At 48.2% G+C, this 17,003-nt stretch overlaps 6 protein-coding genes across 6 annotated transcripts; all 6 read right to left on the reverse strand.

The window, feature by feature from the left end:
- Positions 1-3,389: 3,389 nt before the first annotated feature.
- On the reverse strand, positions 3,390-6,057 carry DFJ58DRAFT_780027 (cytosine-purine permease). Its single transcript, XM_041389722.1, is given in 16 exon segments — positions 3,390-3,523; positions 3,577-3,932; positions 3,986-4,047; positions 4,103-4,380; positions 4,433-4,478; positions 4,527-4,739; positions 4,795-4,826; positions 4,873-5,029; positions 5,078-5,137; positions 5,191-5,214; positions 5,267-5,350; positions 5,411-5,500; positions 5,561-5,650; positions 5,706-5,854; positions 5,866-5,868; positions 5,890-6,057. The coding sequence occupies 13 exon segments, from the start codon at positions 5,744-5,746 to the stop codon at positions 3,592-3,594; spliced, it is 1,518 nt and encodes a 505-aa protein (XP_041245425.1). The 5' UTR covers positions 5,747-5,854; positions 5,866-5,868; positions 5,890-6,057; the 3' UTR covers positions 3,390-3,523; positions 3,577-3,591.
- A 265-nt stretch (positions 6,058-6,322) lies between these two features.
- On the reverse strand, positions 6,323-6,734 carry DFJ58DRAFT_780041 (uncharacterized protein). Its single transcript, XM_041389723.1, has one exon. The coding sequence runs from the start codon at positions 6,604-6,606 to the stop codon at positions 6,397-6,399; it is 210 nt and encodes a 69-aa protein (XP_041245426.1). The 5' UTR covers positions 6,607-6,734; the 3' UTR covers positions 6,323-6,396.
- Positions 6,735-7,017: 283 nt separating this feature from the next.
- Positions 7,018-9,497, reverse strand: DFJ58DRAFT_913092 (permease for cytosine/purines, uracil, thiamine, allantoin-domain-containing protein). Its single transcript, XM_041395299.1, has 12 exons — positions 9,077-9,497; positions 8,920-9,009; positions 8,766-8,849; positions 8,691-8,714; positions 8,583-8,642; positions 8,377-8,533; positions 8,299-8,330; positions 8,029-8,241; positions 7,936-7,981; positions 7,608-7,663; positions 7,493-7,554; positions 7,018-7,441 (listed from the first exon to the last, which is right to left on the reverse strand). The coding sequence occupies exons 1-12, from the start codon at positions 9,247-9,249 to the stop codon at positions 7,104-7,106; spliced, it is 1,335 nt and encodes a 444-aa protein (XP_041245427.1). The 5' UTR covers positions 9,250-9,497; the 3' UTR covers positions 7,018-7,103.
- Positions 9,498-10,063: 566 nt separating this feature from the next.
- Positions 10,064-13,450, reverse strand: DFJ58DRAFT_780054 (uncharacterized protein). The gene is made up of 8 exons (XM_041389724.1): positions 12,722-13,450; positions 12,502-12,534; positions 11,786-12,450; positions 11,325-11,735; positions 11,189-11,249; positions 11,008-11,127; positions 10,320-10,870; positions 10,064-10,258 (listed from the first exon to the last, which is right to left on the reverse strand). Exons 1-8 carry the CDS (start codon positions 13,332-13,334, stop codon positions 10,190-10,192), a joined length of 2,523 nt encoding a protein of 840 aa, XP_041245428.1. The 5' UTR covers positions 13,335-13,450; the 3' UTR covers positions 10,064-10,189.
- An 881-nt stretch (positions 13,451-14,331) lies between these two features.
- Positions 14,332-14,634, reverse strand: DFJ58DRAFT_840107 (uncharacterized protein; the record flags this gene model as incomplete). Its single annotated transcript, XM_041392575.1, has 1 exon — positions 14,332-14,634. The coding sequence occupies one exon, from the start codon at positions 14,632-14,634 to the stop codon at positions 14,332-14,334; it is 303 nt and encodes a 100-aa protein (XP_041245429.1).
- Positions 14,635-14,849: 215 nt separating this feature from the next.
- Positions 14,850-16,420, reverse strand: DFJ58DRAFT_780060 (Der1-like family-domain-containing protein). The gene is made up of 5 exons (XM_041389725.1): positions 16,058-16,420; positions 15,949-15,982; positions 15,851-15,890; positions 15,703-15,793; positions 14,850-15,635 (listed from the first exon to the last, which is right to left on the reverse strand). The coding sequence occupies exons 1-5, from the start codon at positions 16,208-16,210 to the stop codon at positions 15,162-15,164; spliced, it is 792 nt and encodes a 263-aa protein (XP_041245430.1). The 5' UTR covers positions 16,211-16,420; the 3' UTR covers positions 14,850-15,161.
- Positions 16,421-17,003: the final 583 nt, after the last annotated feature.

Raw genomic sequence — 17,003 nt, forward strand, 5'->3', positions numbered from 1 at the left:
CCCGAGCAAATGGATCATCAACAATGCTGAACATCGCATTGACACCTATCACTCAGACTGTACTCCACTGCTAGAGATGCACTCGTCAATCTGGCGGTAAGGCTGGGTGAGACGGATGACTGGGAGAGGAGCCTCAAGCCACTCGACAAGCAAAGGGATGCTGTACCACTCCAAACACGACGATGGCCGACAGTAGGGCAACAAAGTATATCGTGATCTGGAAGAACTTCGGGCTTCAACAGCAATGAGCTAGGGCTACAGGACTGTAAGTAGGCGCTAACGACTGGTGTTGTCTTGCTGACCTGGCCATTTATAGCGCTACGTGGTTGAATGGTGTAAGGCGCGAGCACGAGCTCATCGTTGGGGAGGAAGAAGTGCAACTACTAACGGGAGTAAAATGCGCCGCATTGTTGCATTTCTTGACTGGCAGGCAGGCTGGTGGGACATGCCAAGGTCCACGGCGTGGCTTTTAACTCACTGCAGGCTGGAGAGGGTGCCCTTGCTATGCGCAGCGCCAGGCTAATCTACGTCGACAGATGGTCAACCACATCAAATCATGTGGGCAGCCAATCCTTCATGGCAAGAAGCGGTCCATCTTTGTTCTGAGTTGCCAATGCCGAACCCCAACCCCCCTGCTGTTCACTTGATTTGAGCTTGTAATAGAGAGGATGACGAAGGAAACTATTTAATCTACCATATTTCTGTGTTTACAAGTGGTGAGCGCCGTGCCTAACGGACGGGCTGCAATAAGGAGAACTATGATGTCATTTGAATAATTTGATCCTGGCTCATCATTGGTGGAAACCGAGCCCCGAAGGTGATATATCATGAAATGCCTGAAAGTGATTTATCACACAAGGTGATACAAAAGGTGATGTATCACAAAAAGCTTTAAAGTGATGTATCATGCGAGGCTTTAAAGTGATGTTACTGATGTATCACGCAAGGCTTTAAAGTGATATATCACGCAAGGTAACACGACTGAAAGTGATATATCATGCAAACCTGAAGGGCTTTGAAGGTGATATATCACACGACCTCAAACACGACCAAAAAATGATATATCACACAAGCCTCAAAACATAACTGAAAGTGATATATCACGCGAGCCTCAAGGGCTTTGAAGGTGATATATCACGCGTGCCTCAAACACGACTGAAAGTGATATATCATGTGAGCCTCAAAACACAACTGAGAGTGATATATCACGTGAGCCTCAAGGGCTTTGAAGGTGATACATCACAGGACAGGCAGTGGGAAAGGTGAGGGAGGTGATACATCATGGTATATGGACCACAGGCTCTGATATAACATCAGCCTTCTACAATACTAGACATTGATGTATTATACCTACAGGATTTTGTGGGTACACTTCTTCCCAGTGTCCGTACTGGCAGGTGCATTGGCCCAGACACCTCCACCCCGGCCTCTCTGATTTGAGCGTGACATGATCTAGGGTGTGCTTAACAACAGCGATTAGAGATCGGATTAAGGCTTTAGCAGCGTCAACGCGCCGGTAACGACGATGTTGAGCACACTGGCTGGCAGGGCAGGTCGGAGTTCGAAACCTGCCATACTGGCAGCATCCGAATTCGCAAAATTTCTCTGTGAATTTCTTAGAAGGTTGTGAATGTTGGAGTTCTGGCCGGTCTTGGTATAAGTCTAAGCAGACGTCTAGGTACAAAGTCTGGGTACCCTTCGGCGAGCTCAGCAAATTCAAGCAGAGTTGAATCAACTAGCAGGTGCGGCTCACCTAAGCAAGGACATAAACCATCCCACCTCTTTGCTGCCCGCTGCCCACTGCCCGCCACCCCGCCAGCTGGTGTCAGGAATGCTACTTCTGTGCCCGCCCGCCACCACTGGAGATGGTGTCAATGGCATCCTCCATTTAGATGCCACTCGAGCCATGTCTGCACTGCTCAAATACCCTGCCCACCTGTCGTTACATCCATTCCTTAGCTGCCACCCTCCTTGATACGGCCTTCGAGCAAGTGACAATGCAAGTGGGGGTGAGCCTGGGTTCTTTCTGCTCTCACCTGTGCACCTTGCGCTGTGACCATGACTTGTGTGGAGTGTAATGTTGCGACAACAATACCTTACACACGAGTCATGGCCACTTGTGAGGCAGGTGGACGACTAGTCACTGTTGTAGTTATCTTTGGCAATGTATATCATATTGATTGATATCTTAATATTGCGGTGAAGAACATTGATGTGTAACTAATTCTAAGTTGAACTAAGGTATACTTACTGATCCCTCACTTGTGGCCGTACAATCTGAATATGTTCCTCCTCAACGGTGGCCTCTCCGGCTTTGGGTCAGCGTCTGGCGGCGGCGGCGGCGGTGGCGGGTGGAGGCGGGATGTGACAGGTGGGATAGGCGGGTCGGCCATGCTCGGGGCACCGGTATCTTCAAACTCCGTCAGAGCATCGCCACCTGTGGCAAGACCGCAGACCTGAAGTCTCCTTTGACTTGTACCCAGACCGGCCATTTCAGAAACGCCCTCAGAAGGTTCGACTTTGAGAACCGTTATTGACAGCGACATTTTAGCATTGAACATCCCTTCAGATTTCAGCAGTAACATAAATATAGTACAAGCCACGAGCTCGCGCGGGAACTTTTGAACTGGATCTCCCTGAGATGACAAACTGACACGATACATACTATGCAACGTTTTAGTGTCCTCTATTCCGGCGATATCCATTTCTTTTGGCTCACACGAAATAGATCCACATCACAACCACAGGCTACAAGTACTGTATCAGGCGGTGCCAGCACACTGCTGCAATGACTCGGATGTCCACTCCGCCCTCCATCCATTGCACGTGCATGATCCATATTAGCGGTCGAACCATGTACAAGGTTGCACATCAGCAAACAAGCAAATGAACGCGCTGATGATTCCTGAGTCGTGACAACGGTAGACTCCAAGACACTCCCGTGAGCAACCGAAGGCAGTCACTCCTCAGATATCACGGTAAGTGGAATGACAGCCATGCTGCAAAGTACCTAGCATCACGCGCACCAAAATGGAGGATGACCGGCATTGAGCTCAAGCTGACAGACATATTGTTTCATTGGGCGCCTCGAGAGCTCGCAGCTTCGTGCCCACACACCATTTTTTCCTGTACTGGCGCCCCATTCTCGTGTACGCCTGACCCTCACTCAGGCTGTCAGTATTGCAAGTGTCTGTTCATGGCCCGCGTTTGACAATGACATCGAAGGTGAGCAGGCAGAGGTCGTGACATCGATATTATGGAGGGCTATTGGAGAGTACCATTAATGTGCTGTTCGATGTCGATGCGGAGATACCACACTTTGCGGTGACCCTCTTCCCGAAGGGCTCTTATCATACCCGTGATTTCGCTGATCCGTCTACTTCCAAGTAGCTTAAAATCTCGCAGGGGCAGCAGTCTTGATCAAGTGTGGGGTAAGTAAATCTAGGTCAAATATATGTCGTCATCGAATGTCCAAGTTTCTAGAAGGATCGAAGCCTTGGGGTTGGCACCGATCCAAAAATAACTTGTCTCTTATCAGTTGCAATGTCAAAAGGCAGTTAAAGGCAACTCACGCACATGTTGATGTAAGTACTAGTATGCGTCTGCTTTGCCCATCTTTCTGTTCAGTATTTTCTCGAAATTCCTCGCCAACGCATAGATGATAGCTCCCACCACAAACCCCACGAACACACCAACGTCTCCACTGCCTTGCCTCGCTACTGGTCCTACATACCAAGCCTGTGACACGAATGGAACAAGAGCTCCAGCCGCGCACACGAAAGCCACTACTGCGGGAATACTGCTAGGCAAGAGGGTATATGAATCCCAAGTCGAGATGGGATATTGATCCTCGGAAAACGAGGCTCGTCGGAATAACACATGCTCTGTGAGTATTATCGCAGAGAATGCTGATGACCAATATCCAACGATGTCTGAGATCAGCATGTTAGCGTTAACAATAGATACCGATATTTGGGACTTGTACTAAGGATGTCGACAAAGGTAGCGTAAAACCTTTTGGCACCAACAATGGCCACTGGTATCAGGCTTGAACCCAAATCATGAGCATCTCCGAGGTTTACATTGACTTGATGACACTCACATTCCTTCCGAGATGAGGACATATACCCATCTGGGCACCGTAGAAAACCACGTAGCAATAGCCATGAAACTGTTGCTGAACGTATACATCGTTGGTGCACAGGCACTGGATATGCTGAGAGCGACCAAAGCAGTCAGGATTTTTCCAAATGCACCTGTAGGTAACAAGACGCTGTGTAACAAACCACCGACGGAAGAGCTGTCATCGAATCCCGTATTCCAAGCAGGTACGCTCGGAGCTGCTGCTGCGAATGCTGCACCCAGAGCCTGACCAGTCACCTTTCAAGATAAAATTGTTAAGATGCAACTGATACCGACATAAATGGCTCACATTAGACACGAAGAACCCAAGATATGTGTAGATAAAAATTCTGGCACTATCGGAATGTCAAGGAGAGTCCTGGTGATGGCCCGGGAAAGCTCACGAAGAAGCATCAGGGCTATGGTATACGCCATAGTCAGGGATCATGGTACACCAGCTGATCATATTAGATGCGATAATGGACGCAAAAGATATGACATTAGCAGGTGTTGCTGGAGGGACAGGAGCCGATAGGTTTTCGCGTAGTTGTGGATAACCGACAGCCAACATGGTGATAAAAGCAATTACATTCGGGATCCAAGCAACACTTTCGTACCTATGAATCAATATTCCATCAGAATTCTGGATGATTGATATTGGAGTGGTCCCACCAATGGATAACGCGGTATCCACAGAAAGTGACCTTGAGATCTGTCAACTTTGGTGCAGCAGGAGGAATTCCGACATACTATAAGAGATATGATACCAAGTATAACGATACCAAGAGTATCATTAAGTTGAGAAGACAAGCTAGCTATCGTTTGTCCGCCAATAATGCATTTCAGAATAAGGAAGCCTTCCAAGGAGAAAGCATTCAAGACGGCCGGTATGATGGCACCGAAATACCTTGATGACCGTCAGGGAATGATACTGGCAATCGGAAAAATAACTCACCCCCATGAGAACCTTGCTTGCACCATAGCTCGCATGCCAAGCTTTGGCCCGAAAACAGCACTAGCGCATTATGAAGTCCCTAAAAATGCGCAGAGAAAAATAGTAAAACTCACGAGAATCCTGGCAATAAACAACATCTAGCCGAAGGTCAATCGCTGCAGATCGAGATTTTGTGAACTGTTGACTCACACTAGGTTAACAGCGATGATAATAGCTAAGGAGTCGCGAACTCCCATGGAAAAAAATGCAGGGCCAGTAGTGCCAGTGCTGAATCTGCAGGTGTTAGGTGAATTAGAGAATAGTGCCGGAATTAAGACAGTGCTGAAACCGTACGACAAGAGATTCATGCAGGAGGAGAACCAAACGAAAAACAACTGGTACCACCGAGTCTCGAGACGTTCCTCTACTGGCACCGGTACGATGCTGATCCAAGGATCAGTAAAAATGCTAAGACAGGTATCACAACATCTCCATCTCACTCACCCATGAGTTTCAATTCCATATCGAGAAAGTAACTGAGTGGTACGTCTGAGGAATCCTATGTGGTTGCGACTGTCCTCCACTCTATCGACCCTGAAATGCTCAGCATCAGAGGACACACTGGGTCTGGAATGGCAGTTCAACGGACCTGTCCTCAGGTTGTTTCTGCTCCGCTGCGTAAGACTGCATTGCGTGAGTAGTAATTGACCTGTTTCAGTTTGGTCGATCGATGTGCAACAACGTCAGTGAGAAAGTAACAGACGCAGTCGGGTGCTTATTCCTATTACTAAATGTTGTTAACTAGCGGAAGTAAAGAAAAGGTAATCCGATTACCGTGACGTATAAGATTATATGCCGCATGTATGAAAACAGCATGATGAATCAAGTTTCTCGATCTGTTTCGTCCCCAAGCCTTCAATGCTTCAAGTTGGGAACGACGCGGCATGATTCAGTGAACACATCTCTGATAGTTGGTATTCTACCCCGAAGCGAGGTACGAGGGCAAGAGGTGTGCAAAAGAAGAATTCCGAATATGTAGGGCAACTTTACATAAGCTTTTAAACTTTAATATACAGCCACTTAGACTTACGAGGCCGCCGATCAGCAAAAGCGCTGAAATGAACGCTTAGCTTAAGCGTGTTACGGACACTTATGAACCCTTACGACTTCAGTAGCGCACTCATGCGATTGGTGGAGAGCTCGGACGCTGGGATGTTTTACGAAAATCGATGAAACCAGGATTTGATTAGATGCAGACAGACTATCATACTTATCAACATGATCAGATCAGCGCAGATAATCAATTGTACTACACAAAATCTACATTAAACCAAAATGCATCATATTGAAAACTTCCTTGTATTCTGATAATATTCATCACAGATCTCCATCGAATTCATGGCAGTTATTGTGCGGTCCATCTTCGAGCCATACACTGGAATAAACTCGATGGCACAGGTAACGGTAACAACTGTCAGCAGAATGATGGTGCCAGGTTGGAAGATCCGACCTGTCTCATCCTGATGGTAGATGCATTTCACGCAGTACATGCCAGCGGTCAAACTTAGGGAACACAAGAAGATGAGAAATATAGGCGGGAAGGACAACGGCCATGGCATGATCATAAGCTGTAGGCTTGAGGCGGAGCATGAACACAGTATATATTCCAATGGCAGCTGCATTCTGGCGGGCAGGCGGGAGGCACTGATCGCATGAGCAGCGAGGTGGTCGCAAAGCTGGGCTTTGTCATCAAGCGGTGTTTAAACTCAGTTGGACTCTGCCGGACTTGCCGATGCCGCCTCAGCTTCCACCAAAAAACCATTTGCTTCAATGAAACAAACATTTCCTTTTGTTCTCGTCACCACTACCAGGACCGCTGCACGACAGCAAACACAAGTTAAGTTACTGCTGCATGCCACACATGTTCGAGTTACATGATCTGTCCATCGTAAACTGACATTCCATTTTTGAAATCTACCTTGTCTCTTCGACGTCAATTGAGAGCAGTTCGTGTACACGCTGTTTGCTTCAGAAATGACTACTGCTACTAGGCATCTGATTTACTCATCTTCTTGTACCATGATTTTTCGAAACCCCTTGCCAATGCGTATGTGATAGCCCCCACCACAAACCCTACGAACACCCCAACGTCTCCACTCCCATGCCTCGCAACTGGTCCTACATACCAAGCCTGTGACATGAATGGAACAAGGGCTCCACAGGCGCACGCGAAGGCCACGACCGCAGGAATACTGCTAGGCAAAAGAGTATACGAAGCCCAAGTCGTGATGGGATATTGATCCTCAGAAAACGAGGCCCGCCGAAATAACACATGTTCTGTAAGAACAATCGCACCAAATACTGACGACCAGTATCCGATGATATCTGAGGAATCAGCATTTTAGCAATAGACACTGCGATATTCGGGACTCGTACTCAGGATGTCAACAAAAGTGGTATAAAACGTTTTGGCGCCAACAATGGCCACTGGTATCAGGCTTCAACACAAATAATGAGTATCACAGGATTTCACGATGCTGAAGATACTTACATTCCTTCAGAGATGAGAATATATACCCATCTCGGCACTGTAGCAAAGCCACGGGGCTACAGCCATGAAACTGGTGCTGAACGTATACATAGTTGGTGCACAAGCACTGGGTGTGCTGAGAGCCACCAGAGCGACCAGAAGTTTCCCAAATGCGCCTGTAGGTAGCAGCACACTATATAACAAGCCACCAATGGAAGAGCTGTCTTCGAATCCTGCATTCCAAGCAGGCACGTTAGGAGCTGCGGGCCGCGAACGCAGCACCGAGGGTGTGGGCGGTCACCTTTTCAAGATGTTACGATAACGCTAGTAACAGTACACGGGGGCTTACACTAGCGGTGAAAAACGCGAGATACGTGTAGAGAAAAATTCTTGCACTATAAGGATGTTAAGGAGAGTCCGTGAATGGTCTGAGGGAGCTCACGAGGAAGCAGCAGGGCTGTGGTATACACCATAGTCAGGGGTCATGGTACACCAGCTAAGAACGCTAGATGCGAGGATGGACGCAAAAGAGATAACCTCAGCGACAGTTGCTTGAGAGACAGGAGCTGATTGGTTGTCGCGTAGTTGTGGATAACCGGCACCCAGCATGGTGATAAAAGTGATCACACTTGGGATCCAGGCGATACTTTCGTACCTAGAAATCAGAATTGCATCAGAATTATATGGATAGTACGTGGTTGAGTGATCCCACCAATGAATGATGCGGTATCCACAGAAAGTAACCTGTGAAGCTTAACATTTTGATGCAACACCAACAGATTTGACGTACCACAAGAGTTATGATACCAATGATGACAATACCAAGAGTATCATTAAGGTGAGAAGACAGGCTCGCGAGGATTTGTCCACCAACGATACAGTTCAGTATAAGGAAGCCTTGCATGGAGAAGACATTCAAAACTGTCGGTATGATGGCACCGAAATACCTTGATGTGAATGACACTGGCAATCGGAAAACAACTAGATGTGACCCACCCCCACGAGAACCTTGCTTGTACCATAGCTCGCGTGCCAAGCTTTGGCCCAAAGACAGCACTGTACATTCATAAGTCCCGAGCAACGTCCAGATAATAATATTCTTACAAGAACGCAGGCAACAAGCAGGTCCTAGTTATAATTCACAGCAGATCGATATTCGAATGAACTATTGGCACTTACACCAGGTCAACCATGACAATGATGATTAAAGAGTCATGAACTCCCAGGGAAAAGTATGCAGGCCCCGCAGTGCCCGTGCTGAATCTACAGGTGTCAAGTGACTCAGCGGATGATAGCAAGAGAATCGAGAGTCGAGACTGGACTCAAAACGCACGTCAAGATATTCATGTTGGCAGAAAACCATACGAAGAACATTTGGTACCATCGAGTCTCGAGGCGTTCCTTTGCTGGTACCGGTGCGATGCTGATCCGAGTAACAGGTGGAAATGCCTCAGACACTGCAGATATCACAGCGACACCATCTCACTCACCCATGAGTTTCAATTCCATACCGAGAAAGTAGCTGGGTGGTACGTCTGAGAAACCCTGTATGGTACCGATTGCCCTCCAGATCATTGCCCACAGGCTTATCAGAGGCCATATCCGGTGTCATGGAACTGGAGTGGGACTCTCCCTGCTTTCGCTCCTTAGACTCGGACTGCATTGCGTGAACAATGGTGGACGTGGATTTTCCGCTTGGATGTCCGCGTCGTGAGAGTACAGCTCAGAACTGGACTTAGCTGTCGTTTTGAAATTGTTTTGAAGCTTGGAGTATTCTTAGATAGGATCCGCCGGTTACGAAACATCTAGCGCCATGAGGCGACCGCTTCCATGTAACCGGAACCCGGGTGGCTTAGTAGGCCAGAAACGTAGCAAGCAAACTAGGATCATCACCTTGCATTTACTTTGCACGATGATGGAACTTATGTGATAGCGTGAAAATGATTCGGAGAATAGACGTCGTGCTGACTAAGCTACTAACAAGCAGTTTAGAAAGTCGAGATCAAGTTGAATCAGAAGTATGGACAGACTACGTAGCAAGTTAGACACGTGAATTCAGTACCGAGTATCTCGAGGACCAGAAGTAAGTGCTATGCTATATATATCGGCGTGAGTCTCGGATGCAGATGCGCACAATGTACTCGAACCGGACGCCAGTCGATTAGGAATCAAGCGAGTGTATTGGAGGGTGGCCGTGACCGTTTCGATGATCCATCGCCATGCGACGTTATACTGTAAGGCTGTCATGGAACTGGGTGTGCAGGCACTTGTTCTGAATGGATGAAGCACTGCATGATAATGATTGTGGTGAGTGTTCAAACTGAGGATCGGAGATAAAGGTGCTGACCTTTCATCCTCAAGGTGTACTGGGTGCGCCCGAGTCTTTCAAGCTTGTTGCCGCCCTGGCTCGGGTTAAGTGTGCCTATGAGAGTATGCCGTTGCTGCCTCCAATAGCGCTTGCCGTCAATTCAGCCCCTAACATCAACATCAGCGTCTTCCTGCCCCTGACTCGAGGCCGCAGCGACACGGTCACGGTCATTCATCGCTGCAATCGCCTCCTCCGCAATGGTCATAAGCTCCATCAGCGATTCTGCATCAAACAGTCAATTCGATAACCCTCGCATGACCCAAGAAAATGAAGGCTCACTCTCAATGCTTAACGTGACGAGCGTCTAAAAGTTCAAAAGTCAGTTTCACAAATCTTCATCGGATGGTAAGCGAAGGCCAACTTACCCGCTTGGTATCCTTATCTCTCAAAATATCCATTTTCGCACTCTCCTTCATATCATCCACGCCAACCACATCGTCCAGGAGTGCCTTCAGCTGCTCATTCACGTATGAGTTCGTACCGCTGCCTCTGTTCCCCAGACAGCGCATGTACTCCTGGAATGAACGCGCCTTGTTTAAGACGTGTCGCGGGAGTGTCTCGAGCAAGTCCTGCGCACATAAATTTGGATCTGGTGCGTTCATTTCTGTGTCTTGTGGTTGCTGGCTCCCCTCGCCCCCATCGTCGTCCTGCTCAAGAGATGTAGTGCGTATTCGGAGACCTGAAGAGGGAACATGGGGTTGGAAGCGGACGTTCGGAGAGGCTGGAGTCAACGATTGAGTCTGGATCTGGGTTGGGCTTTGGGCTTGACTCGGAGGCTGAGGTTCAGACAGAGACAGGGACCGGGTCCTCGTCATATACATATTTTTTGTGCGAGTGCGGTACGTCGTGACGGCTCGCTCGAAAGAGTCGCTTTGGAGCATGGCCTTGTAGCGCGTCGAGTAGGCCTCGGAGGCGACTGCGATTGAACGTCACATTGAGACATTGGAATATAGATTCGAGCGTCAGAATAACAAAGGATGTGCATGCAATTGAAGAGAACCAAAATCAAGGTGAACGTCAGCAAAGAGTTGCAAAGAAATAACAAGCACGCACCAGAAACCAGTATGGTCACTGTGGCAACGCCGAGCAGGGCCCACACGACGAACACAGATCGCCCTGCAGGCGTTCTGGGAGCGGGGTCACCATACCCGACAGTTGTGAATGCAATAAAACCTAAACATCACGTTGCAAGTCAAAATCAGACGTTTCGAAGAAACGAAGTTGAAAGGCTTACAGAAATATATAGACGAGCCATATGACCAGCCTTCGGTGAGACTAAATATTGCAGAGCCAACCTACAGTGTTTGTTAGATCGCTCAATATAAATATGTTGGGAACGAAGATCAAGCGAAGATCATAACCAAACTCACCAACCAGAACACAACAAACAATGTCCATGCAAAGCACGAGCGCATCAGAAGAACGTACTTCTCCTTGCTCGCGACCATCGAGTCAAAATTTACATTGATATCGTCGCTGCTCGAGGTTGTTTCGAATGTCGTAGAGCTTCCAGTGTTATATTCACCTCCAACTGAGCCGTCTGCACCGGCGCTCAAGCCACCTTTATTGTTCGAAGCACAGTCTTCGCTACTTTTGACGCCGCCGACAGTGGCCTGTAGTATAGGTCCTTCGTGTTCCAGGGAAACTCCAATCGCAAATCTCGTTAGGAGCGCTGCCATAGCACCAAGCCGCTGGTGTGTTAGCATTCGATGCCCACCGCGCCGCACATTCATACCATACACTGAATGCGGGACAGACAAGGCGGGGTATGTGCTCGCAATCTTCTCGCGTCATGAGTACCACATCAAACTAAGGCAGAAAAAACACTTACCTCCACGTCATCAGTATTGTCGTCGTCATTATCGTTCTGCATCTGCACTTCGTAAAACTGTCGTGGGAGCAAGGTTTCAAGTGGAACGCCCGCCTCCATCGCCGCCGCTTTCAACTCTGGATGTGTGAGCGCCTCGAGGTTCAGACGCTTTCCCCGAGAATGATCCAAAGGGTGAGGAATCTTTTCTGTAGCGCTAAAAAACCTTCTCTTCACCTTGGCCCAAAGAGAGTTAGATGTCGAACGGTGTTTTCGAACCCACACCGTTGCACCTTTGTCTCGCAATCTCCAAATGATTGCCGAACGCCATCGCTTTTCTGCATTCCTTCTTCGCCGTGATGCACGTCGTCGTTCTCGAATATCATGTAGGCGACGTAAATAACCGACTTGTAGCCCTTCTCTCACTGTCTCTTGTACCATACCCACCACCACGGCAAGATTCACAATACCAAATGCAGCGTAAAAGCAGATGAATACTCTTGATCCGAGTGAATTGGGCACAATGTCGCCAAAGCCAATGGTTTCGATTGTCGTCACGGTGAAGTAAAGCGCATTGATAAAGCTCAGAGAGAGCAGGAATGAATTGACTAAGGAGCCAAATGCGATGTAGGCAAATAGGATTATGAGCATGATCATTAGCGTGCGCTGCTTGCGGGTGAGGCCACTGCCTGTTTCATGTTAGGGCGGTGAGTGAAGAGAATAGGATACGGGATACATACCGCTTGTCTTGAAATTGGGAGTGAAAATGAGGTCTATGATAAGGGTTACATTGGTGATGACCGATACGACGGTGGAGCAGACAGTCATCCAGAAGGATTCACCGTATGTAAACCCGTCGTTAGTATCGGTGGATCACGCCGAAGATGGTGAGAGCGACGATATTGATAATGTCTATACGTCAGGTTAGTACATGTCTTTGCTCAAAACCGAGACACAGACCGTGGATAGACAAAAACACGATACATAATACTGTCATTGTCATGACCCGCTTCTCAAGAAACCTTAGGATGATGCATATATTAGCGAGGACAGCGCAAGTCATACTAAATGCAAGGCCAATATCCAATAAGACTGGGTTAGAACGAGTCTGGACGGTATTATAATTCTCGGTGCGGATGTACCAGTACCCGGTAAGCCCTGGAATCTCGAGCAAGATCGAGAATGGTATCACGATGCCAGTTATAAGGGGAGCGATCCGGTAGTTTGGTACGTAGGACAAGTCGTCCGATGACGGCGGAAACACGAATGCCTTCGCCCGAGAAAACAACGACGGATGTTTGTCAGGAGAATCGAGGGAAGGCAGGTCGGACTGCGGGCCTGAGACAGATTCATCTGGGGGTGAGTCGTTGTTGTCGTTGTCAGCGTCCACGTCCAAATGAATTTCCTGGCCTATGTCTTTCTCCTCGTCCGCATCCCCTTCGTCGTTGTTGTGAGCGCGCCTTTCTACATTGGGAGTTTCACTGAGGGTCTCCGGACCCTTCTCTGGGTCAGATTCCCTTGTCCGGATAGACCTAAAGGCAAAGATGAGGGCTATCAAAGTCTGTAAGGCCATGAGTGATGCTGGTGATACATGGATGTGTAGGGGGGTGATACACTGTCAGTGCATGTGCTTATGTATCAACCTGTTGACGGTCATAACAATTGTCCTGTGCAGCACACAAAAGGCAAAAGGCCTACAAAAGGTTACCCGGGGCCGTCGGCATGGTCCGTTGCATTGCATGACGTCATCACGGTGATCCGGGGGGCTAGCGCTCAGGCCGTCACACTCGAGGTTTGCGTGTACATCCGCTCAACGTCTGTTTAATTGTCTCCTTCCCAAATCCTCCATTATGCAAGTACTTAGCGGACTTATTGGACCACTCGGTCACCCGAGCCTTTTGACATCGTTTTCTCAACTGGTACCTCGGCAGACTTCTCCCCCGGACCTTCATTGGTGCCGCTAAGCACCTTATTGGTCACCCTTGCACGTTTTCCCTGTATGGTTTTTCCGAATCGTACCCTTTTTTGGAGCTGATTCATTCGCACATCCCTTCCTAAAATACATACAACTCGATCCTATCTTTCTCTTGACTAATTTATGTAAACCAACTGTCACGGTTTCTTCAGTCTGCGTCTGCATTCTCTCCTGCTTTTTGCTCTCAATTTTGCCTTGCCTTTTTGCCCAGCTGGACACCTGCCATCGTGTCCAAGTTCCCAACGCATGCAACTTTTCTATGAGACATTATAATTGAATCCGTTTGGTTGGGAGTTTAACGGCTCAACTTGCAGCAGCTTGGATTGATCCAAAATGCAGATCGTGTGAGTGTTGAGCTGATAGACCTGAAAATCTGGTCAACCAAAATATCTTCGTGAGTGAGTTTGCTTCACCCGTTGTTCCTTCCAATTGAATGCACGCAAGGTGATTCGGACCATGACCAATGTGCCGTGCCTAAGCTCCGAATACTAATCTTGGGGCGGGATAATGTCGTTCTCGACATTCCGAATGTCAAGCTGATGGAGCTTTGCATTCACGTGCTGGAAGTATCTATCCCCGCGTGTGCGGTCCACTCTTAAATGTTCATGTCCTTGTTCTTCCACTTGAACTCCTCGATGTCGCTGTGGATGATGTCGTCCAAGGTAGTGATCTGATTCTCAAATGTGACAATCGTCTTACGCAATGAACTCAAAAGATTGATTTGCAGGTCCGTCATCTTATTATCACTACTATCAAAGGATTCGTCCTCATCCACACAGCTATGGTCCTGGGCAACTTCACGACAAACGCTCATGCTATCTTCGCTGCTTAACACAACACCCACGGCAAAAATGTTCCACAGTTCGCTGATCCTTTGTCCCATTAAAAGCAAGACCATGCCAAGATGCAACAGCTTCCAAAGCCTGTTTTGACAATTGCTCCGAGCTGGCGAAAATAAGAGCACAGGTTTTGCATTATCTCGAAATCTACCGCAAAAGTGGAAAATCGCGAACCATAAGACTCGCTCCCTAACGGTAGCGAGAAAAATGTCTTGATGAATACCGTTTGTCAATATTTGTGTTTGGTAAATGGTACACAGGTTGAGGAGCTTTCACGATCTTTCAACATCTGTTGATCATGATATACGCGAGCAGTGGCCATACATTGCACTGATTCTTGACAGTGGAGACTAAGGTTATATAACAACAATACGTGGGGGTTAGGAACATAGCAAATGTGAACGTGGTTTTGACTATCAAGTCATGTAAGGATTTTCAATAGAAAACGACACAGTAACCAGGCCTCTGAGATCTCGGAGGGACAAACTGTGATCATTATTTCTTGACGCTTCGTCAAGAAGGCCGAAATGATAACGATGAAATATATCACCACACAGCACGTCAAAAACCGTCAGCCTCCCACGAACTAGGACTCCCCCAATCTCCTTCCAGACCCCCAGCTATGCCCAGTCGCCCGCCCAGCAGCAGCAGCCTCCTCAGCACGCTGCCTTGGTGCAAACGCCTGCACGGCACCCCTCCTGCTTCCGGCGCGTCCATAATCGTTATGCTCACTAAACCAGTTCTTCAGCCACGTAGGAGCACGTCCCCACCCCGCATACATGCCCTGCTCGACACCACCTGAGCCGATACCGGGCCCCCAGACTAGCCACCACCACGCGTGTCCGATAAGCATCCCGCTCACGCCCTGCGCGGCGGCACTTGGCCCACCCGTGAGGAGGTCTATGCCCAAGAGTGCGTATGGGAAGTATGCAACAGGGATAGTGATGAGGCCCATCACGCTCGTTAGTGCGCCTGGTATGGATAGAGAACACATCAAGTAGGTGAGTGTATGAAGCAAGGCACGGGTATGCGAGTAAGATTGGATGGGACGGTTCACGGCCTATTAGTATTAATCACGAATGTGAAATGTGAGGACATGGGTGGCGCAAGTGAGATACGGGACATACGGTCAGAGCGAGGCTGGCAAGAAAGAGTTGCCAGGCGTAGTCGGAGGAACGGCGCTCGTAGTGAGTTGATTCAAGCGTGTTCGAGTTGCGGCTTGAAACCACGAATTGTTGGGTTCTCGACCAAGGGAGAAAGACATACGGTACTTACTAGAGCATGAGAAGCTCAAAAATATAGTTCAGATTCATACCTGAAACGTGCGGTGAGCTCGCATAGCATTACATAGTCCATGATGGAACGACACTTACTTCCGAGGAAGAAACTTGTGTACAATCTCCAGAACTATGATTTATGTCAAGGACCGTTAGACTCTGGCAGATGTTCGGTCTTATAAATGAGAATAAGCATAGGACACACCTCGAATTTCTGAATAATAGCCTCTGTCATGAAGAGAAGCCTCCATGGCGAGACAAGGTTCAAAATGGCTGGGACGGTGATGCCGAGAGACGATGCAACGAGAAAGCGCGTCACTGGCGGGATCTTTCGAATTTCGGTGAGAATTTCGGCCATTAATGAGGAATGTGAAGGGTGTGGTGTGTTGAACAAACGATGAAGCTTCGATGAAGACTGGCCAGTACCAGTACTTGAGAACCACTGCAAATGACGTGGAACTAGTTGAACTTTGATGCTGAGCTTCTGGTCAACTGGCCACGTGTTCGATCAGTTCTTAATCCTTAGTGACTAAGCAAGACGGGTGAGTGAATACTTGACAAACTTGTGCACTGTGACCGCTACTCTAATAGTCTCTTACTTGCAGAATTCATTCATTCTGGGTCTCTCAGCAAACCGGACAAGCGGGAGTGACTCATCGCATTTTACTGGATCGACGCTTCAGCATTCGAGTCAGCTGTCTCGGCAGAGCCTGACTCATGAATTTTGTGATACAGGCACCCTCCACAGGAGTTCTCCCCATGATAGTGGGAATTACAATGCTTTCCCGGCGTTCTATGTTCCGCATGTCAGTCCGATCAGCTTGACAAGGGTGCTGATGTGCAGGACTTGTTGCTGAACAGACATCTTTGTCAATATTTAAATTGTGACCTTTGACGTCTTTTGACAGCTTGCCGGGTGAAGTGAGGTATGAGACCATACATCAAATCCCTCACGCCAAGTTTCGCGCGAATTTTCACATCCCTAGTTGCCAAGAGTCATTGCAGGACCGCCCTACAGCATTGTACCCCGAAGTCACAGATTCGCCGCTGCGGCGCCGAGCGCAGAGAGATAAAAGGACGTATTTTGGTTCTAGTCAGCGTATCCTTCACGGGTGAATCATGGATCCTAAACCATTGGTAGGTCGATCTCG

Source organism: Suillus subalutaceus (genome assembly GCF_016647625.1).
Source record: "Suillus subalutaceus strain FC151 chromosome Unknown DFJ58scaffold_34, whole genome shotgun sequence".
In the NCBI taxonomy this organism is placed as follows: domain Eukaryota; kingdom Fungi; phylum Basidiomycota; class Agaricomycetes; order Boletales; family Suillaceae; genus Suillus; species Suillus subalutaceus.

What these genes read in the sequence shown, in the direction of transcription:
- DFJ58DRAFT_780027 (XM_041389722.1), bottom strand. Translation starts at nt 5,746, where the DNA reads ATGCAGTCTTACGCAGCGGAGCAGAAACAACCTGAGGACAG. An exon ending in CAAGCAAGGTTCTCATGGGG is followed by an intron (nt 5,030 to 5,077) that starts GTGAGTTATTTT and finishes ACGGTCATCAAG; the next exon opens with GTATTTCGGTGCCATCATAC. An exon ending in GGATACCGCGTTATCCATTG is followed by an intron (nt 4,740 to 4,794) that starts GTGGGACCACTC and finishes ATTGATTCATAG; the next exon opens with GTACGAAAGTGTTGCTTGGA.
- DFJ58DRAFT_780041 (XM_041389723.1), bottom strand. Translation starts at nt 6,606, where the DNA reads ATGTACTGCGTGAAATGCATCTACCATCAGGATGAGACAGGTCGGATC.
- DFJ58DRAFT_913092 (XM_041395299.1), bottom strand. Translation starts at nt 9,249, where the DNA reads ATGCAGTCCGAGTCTAAGGAGCGAAAGCAGGGAGAGTCCCACTCCAGT. An exon ending in GGATACCGCATCATTCATTG is followed by an intron (nt 8,242 to 8,298) that starts GTGGGATCACTC and finishes TCTGATTTCTAG; the next exon opens with GTACGAAAGTATCGCCTGGA. An exon ending in ATTCTCATCTCTGAAGGAAT is followed by an intron (nt 7,555 to 7,607) that starts GTAAGTATCTTC and finishes TTTGTGTTGAAG; the next exon opens with CCTGATACCAGTGGCCATTG.
- DFJ58DRAFT_780054 (XM_041389724.1), bottom strand. Translation starts at nt 13,334, where the DNA reads ATGGCCTTACAGACTTTGATAGCCCTCATCTTTGCCTTTAGGTCTATC. An exon ending in TCCCAATTTCAAGACAAGCG is followed by an intron (nt 12,451 to 12,501) that starts GTATGTATCCCG and finishes AACATGAAACAG; the next exon opens with GCAGTGGCCTCACCCGCAAG. An exon ending in GAGATAAGGATACCAAGCGG is followed by an intron (nt 10,259 to 10,319) that starts GTAAGTTGGCCT and finishes TTGAACTTTTAG; the next exon opens with ACGCTCGTCACGTTAAGCAT.
- DFJ58DRAFT_780060 (XM_041389725.1), bottom strand. Translation starts at nt 16,210, where the DNA reads ATGGCCGAAATTCTCACCGAAATTCGAAAGATCCCGCCAGTGACGCGC. An exon ending in TTTGAGCTTCTCATGCTCTA is followed by an intron (nt 15,794 to 15,850) that starts GTAAGTACCGTA and finishes CGTGGTTTCAAG; the next exon opens with CCGCAACTCGAACACGCTTG. An exon ending in TTGCCAGCCTCGCTCTGACC is followed by an intron (nt 15,636 to 15,702) that starts GTATGTCCCGTA and finishes TAATACTAATAG; the next exon opens with GCCGTGAACCGTCCCATCCA.